The following is a 5373-nucleotide window of genomic DNA, read 5'->3' as shown; positions in this document are numbered from 1 at the left end:
TGAAATGGCTGACTGAGGGTCCCCATTCAGTCTGGTCTGACTTGTCCCAGGTCCAAAATGGCGAACCCTAGTGGGGTGTTACTTTAGAAAAATAATCAGAGAGAGAGGGAGAGAGAGAGAGAGAGAGAGAGAGAGAGAGAGAGAGAGAGAGAGAGAGAGAGAGAGAGAGAGAGAGAGAGAGAGAGAGAGAGAGAGAGAGAGAGAGAGAGAGAGAGAGAGAGAGAGAGAGAGAGAGAGAGAGAGGGAGAGGGAGAGAGAGAGAGAGAGAGAGAGAGTGTAAGGGAGTGGGAGAGACAGAGGGAGGCAGAAAGAAAGACATGCGGAGGGAGAAAGAGAGATGTGTGGAGAGGAAGAAAGAGAGGGAGAGCGAGAGGGAGCGAAAGAGAGAGAGAGAGGGAGACAGAGAATGAGAACGCTAGAGAGATATGTGGAGAGAGGGAGTAATAGTGAGAGACGGTGACCTTCTGAGAGACAGCGAAAGACGGAGAGATAGTGAGAGTGCGAGAAAGAGAGATGGAGAGGGAGCGAGAGACAGAGACTAATAGAGTCGGGGAAAGAAGGAGAGGGTGACGGATACTGATTGATACTTCTGAGGGAAAGAAAGGGAGATGCGGATGGATTCAGGGGTCGAGAGGTGGTGGTGATGATACTTTAAAATATGGAAGGTGATTTTGATAAAGATTTGAATTATGAGACGATTGATAATGATAAAGATCCTGAAGAATATCAGAACGAGGGGGTTGTTAATGGTAACGTTTTGGATGACAATGATCAGGGGAATGATGACACCGCTGCAGATGATTATGAGGCCGCTGCTGATGGTGATCGTTAGGATGACGGGTATAATGTCAATGATGACGTGGCTATCGATAGTTAGGAGTATGATTATGGTTATGATGGCGCCGCTTTTGGTGATAATGATAAGAGGATGATCGCGTCCGTGGTGATGGTGAGTACGCTAATTATAATGATCAATATTATGATGATGACGCTGACGATAATGTAGGTGATACGAGCTGGTGACCATGATGACACTGCTGATGAGTTTGATACTGAAGACAGTGATGTCCTTTGTGAGCTGGTGACGATGATGACATTGATGACACAAGATGGCAAGCTAAAATAACATGAAAAGAAGAAAAAGCGAAAGCGTGTAAGAAACAGTGAGGCCCGCAGGCTACCAAAAGTGAAATCAAGTTCGACGGGAAACTATATCTTCAAGGTAGGATCCTCCTTCGCATCGCAGACCGCAGATCTGAGAAAAGAATCGCTAATCTCAGTTCCAGCGAGGCAAAAATCTCGTAAAAAGCGCGAGATTTTTTGTGGTCACGAGTTTATGCATGTACAACTACAAAGTAGTTAAGAGAAAAAGTGGATCATTAACAAAAAACAGCTTACTCGAGATATCGTCGTGGTCATCTTCTCCCTGAATCGGAGGCGGAACACGGCGCACATAGCTTACCGGCGGCGCCGCCAGATGCATGGCCGGCGCGTAGGTGTCGTTCTCAGGCGTAGCGAAAACGTCCGCCCAAGCGCGAACAGTCGATGGGCTAGTGGACTGAAGGAGACCCCTCGAGGCAAGATACGGTATTGTGCCAAGCTGCGCTTGAAGGGGGGGGCCCCCTTCTGGAGCAACGTTCCAGAGAATCGTCCTCCTTGCCTGCTCAGCCCAGTTGCTCGATCCAGCTTCCTGGCCGAATAACGGAGCTGGTCGATGTTGTGGAGAAGAAGAATAACCCTGAGGAAGACCGTGATTCTGAGACGAATGAAGAGAGAGGCAGAGATCTTCCCCCAGCGCTGGGCTTGAACACTGCCCTGGCCCAACAAAACCGGGGAAGAAAGACTTAATGGCGTCGGCAATGGCGTCGGACTCAAGGGAAGGAGGAAGAATGCTGCTGGAGGAGAACCCGGTTGTCGTGTTCATGAGATCTTCTCGGTTGGAGTCTGGGAAAGGCTTCTTGGAGGGAAGAAGATTGAGCTCGTCAATGGCGTCCTTGGCGTTCTTGATGAGCCAGTCAACGGCCTTGCTCGGGCGGTCGAAGCCGAGGCGGTCCTGGACGTCGTAGAACTGAATCGCCGTGTGAGCAGAGAGACGAACGCGGCGGTCTCTCGGACCCTTAGCCGTGAAAACCTTGCTGTGGCGATCTTTGCGCCCAGTAGACCGCAAAATATGACCTCCTAAGACTTCCACGATTTCGCCGGCCCTCGTCTCTCCTGTCTTGGGTTGTTGGTGGTGGCTCTGCCCCATCCTCGCAACGAGATCAGCATGGTTTGAAGAGGAGGACGCCGTGGCAGCCGGAGAAAATAAGACAAAGATGAAGCAATCTCAAACCTGGGGTTTGAGATTCTTTGGGATTTCTCAGGGCACTTGGCCTTCGATTTTTGCAGTTATGAGTATCGCTGTTTCTTACAGCGGAGTGTGGTAATAACAGCGACAAAGTTTCTTGAGGGAGGTCGAGAGAAGAGTGGGCAGCGAATATTGAAATTCAGAACTACTTTCGGGAATCCTCCATGACGCTGTTAAGCAAGTCTAGAAGAGAAGAGATGATAGTAGAAAGAGAGAGAGTTAGAGTGATAGCGAGAGAGCGAGAGAGGGAGAGAAAGAGAGAGAGCGAGAGAGCGAGAGAGGGAGAGTTAGAGTGATAGCGAGAGAGCGAGAGAGGGAGAGAAAGAGAGAGAGCGAGAGAGCGAGAGAGGGAGAGAAAGAGAGAGAGTTAGAGAGAGAGAGTTAGAGGGATAACGAGAGAACGAGAGAGGGAGAGAAAGAGAGAGAGCGAGAGAGCGAGAGAGCGAGAGAGGGAGAGAAAGGGAGAGAGCGAGAGAGCAAGAGATAGAAAGAGAGATAGCGAGAGAGCGAGAGAGGGGGAGAGAGAGCGAGAGAGAGTGCAAGAGATAGAGAGAGAGAGTTAGAGGGACAGCGAGAGAGAGAGAGAGCAAGAGATAGAAAGAGAGAGTTAGAGAGATAGCGAGATAGCAAGAGAGCGAGAGAGGGAGAGAGAGCGAGAGAGAGAGCAAGAGATAGAAAGAGAGAGTTAAAGAGATAGCGAGAGAGGGAGAGAGAGAGAGAGAGAGAGCAAGAGATAGAAAGAGAGAGTTAAAGAGATAGGGAGAGAGCGAGAGAAAGAGAGAGAGAGAGAGAGAGAGACAGAGAGAGAGACAGAGAGAGAGCAAGAGAGAGATAGATAGAAAGACTGAGAGAGAGAGAGAGAAAAAGAAAGATAGACAGCGAGAGAGAGAGAGCGAGAAATTTAGATAGAGAGCGAGACAAAGACAGAGAGAGATGCCAGAGGTATGAGTGTGTCAGAGATTAAAAGAACATGGTGATCTCATCACCTCTTGCCTCTGCAACCCGTTGTCGCCTCTGAAGAAGAAGACGGAGGCTACTTAGAGACGAAAGCGGCGATAGAGGTCACCCACTCCCCATGTTTCGTCTCCTCCGACCTTCTCGCGAAATACTTCGTCATATCTGTCACGTATTTGCCCGCGTCTTCTTTCCTTTTCTCTTTTAGCGTCACTCTCCTCGCCTTTTCCCCACTTTGTCACTTTCCCTGTACATGGTGTTATTTCGGTAAATACTCTTTTTTTGGTTTTAGTGGTTTATTCATTATTCACAAACTATACTTCCATCGAAATCGGATTAGCCGCAGGATGGTGGCCCCTCGCCTAAAAACTGGAATCCTCTTCGTTAAGTAGAGGGACCGGACCCCGTCTCCGTGGCCATATCCCCTACTCTGTCCTATCCTCTCTTTGTTTTTCTCGCCGTCTCCGACGTCGTAAACTGTATCACAGATAACGTACATGTTAGCAAACAGTTCAATGGCGAAAGCATCTGGGAGAGAGAGACAGAGCACCAATCATGTCCGACGACATCGGAAACAGGTTAATCGGAAGCAATCATGAGAAAAAGCGTAGATATATCCACTTGGTTGCTGCGAGTCCAGCAGTCCGCCCATTACCATTGCATGACTAAGGAGCTCAAGATCTACAGTTTTTCCATGGGGACGACTACATGTTTTTCCATGGAGTTCTATCCTCAGACGCTGTCCAACTGGCCTCCGGCTGTTATGCTGGATTCATGTGAAGCCCCGTCTTCTCCGTCAAAATCACCCGTATCACAGTTGAATGCGAAAAAAAAACATGTAGCATTCGTTCCTGCCTTCTCATTCTTCGGATAAATATCGGAAAAGTCAGCAACCAGACGGCGAAAAACCATAGGAGAAATTCGCGGCAGATCTCAGCCCGTGCCCACGTGAACAGATGACGAGGAGAGGCGCCAGCAGCGCAACTCTCCTAAGTCACATAAATTCATTTGCATAAACTGTCGGGGACTTAATGAGCAATTATGGGGCTCACCCTACTCGGCCGCGGGGGCAGCCGACGCACTGCACCATCAGTAATGGGGCAGAATCAGAAGCCGACGGAGAGGAATCGTCATCGCAGTGATAAACACTCACAGTGCATGCCGCACAATTAGGTCGCGGGTGCCCCGTATATACTCCATCTCTGACTCGGGTAATGACGCCTTGGCACCGCAGCTGAGGTGCAGAACCGTAGGGTTCGCACCTTTGTCTCAGAAGGGGGTATTCTTTAGCCGTAACTAAAATTTAGCTTTTTTTTGGGTTTGGGAGAACGTTAGAATTTTATGAATTAGCAAACGAATCTTCTTCTGCTTAATTCTTATGGATGGCTGAAATCGGGAGCACAAAATATTAATGTAATAACCTGTAAATCATACAATTAAGGTCAGATACCCGATTCCATTGCAAGTGTTCTATCGCGAGATCTAGCATTTTGAGTCAATAAGTAGCCGCTTTAGTCTTGGGAGTCATGGAAACACTCAAAGATTAAACATCAACTGTGACTCAAGGATTAATTGCATGTGTTTTTAGGCAAGAGGAGAAACTTCATGCTCTTTAGTCCATCATAAGTTATCTCATCATTATTCTGAGGACACAGCGTTTGCGAAATGAATGGAATAGATTAAGCCCGAAGTTATCATGCATAAATCACTTTATTCTGGAATAAACCATAGCTTATAATCTACAATGATACATATCATGTCCATCAGGAAATTACAGCTTAACATTTTACTGGGGACTCGAGAAATGTTGTAAGTGTCGAGCTCTCCATGGTTTGTTTAAGTGATCTATACAGGCGATTTTTAGTTACCTTAAGATTTTTCCGGCTCCAATTATGATCGAGGTTCGAATCCTGGTGCCCTGCGCAAGAAGTTCTGAAGCTAGCCAGCGCAACAATTCCTTTCTATATCATACGCCTTTGCCTTTCTACCCTAAGCTGTTCTTCGATCTCTCGAAGTTCGACGTGCATAAACGATTCTTGGCTGACGAGTATGTTGTTGTAGACTTATTAGCA

The 5373-nt window shown here is 47.8% G+C and overlaps 1 protein-coding gene across 2 annotated transcripts; it reads right to left on the bottom strand.

Moving 5' to 3' along the window:
- Positions 1-1020: 1020 nt before the first annotated feature.
- Positions 1021-4099, bottom strand: LOC144703274 (transcription factor PCF5-like). Of its 2 annotated transcripts, XM_078575407.1 has the most exons (4): positions 3852-4099; positions 3334-3778; positions 1399-2530; positions 1021-1255 (listed from the first exon to the last, which is right to left on the bottom strand). In XM_078575407.1, exons 3-4 carry the CDS (start codon positions 2246-2248, stop codon positions 1218-1220), a joined length of 888 nt encoding a protein of 295 aa, XP_078431533.1. In that variant the 5' UTR covers positions 2249-2530; positions 3334-3778; positions 3852-4099; the 3' UTR covers positions 1021-1217. The 2 variants fall into 2 exon arrangements, with proteins under 2 accessions (XP_078431533.1, XP_078431532.1); XM_078575406.1 differs by having other exon boundaries at positions 1399-3778; positions 3957-4097.
- Between the last annotated feature and the right edge of the window lie 1274 nt (positions 4100-5373).

Source organism: Wolffia australiana, chromosome 5 (assembly GCF_029677425.1).
Source record: "Wolffia australiana isolate 7733 chromosome 5, ASM2967742v1".
Lineage (NCBI taxonomy): Eukaryota > Viridiplantae > Streptophyta > Magnoliopsida > Alismatales > Araceae > Wolffia > Wolffia australiana.
Note: the sequence above shows the minus strand (reverse complement) of the source record. Positions and strands in the feature narration are given on the sequence as shown.

Bases quoted from the DNA above. Each gene is read 5' to 3' on its own strand.
- LOC144703274 (XM_078575407.1), bottom strand. From the start codon at position 2,248: ATGGGGCAGAGCCACCACCAACAACCCAAGACAGGAGAGACGAGGGCC. The intron at 1,256-1,398 runs GTAAGCTGTTTT...TTCTTTTCTCAG, and splicing joins TGACCACGACGATATCTCGA to ATCTGCGGTCTGCGATGCGA.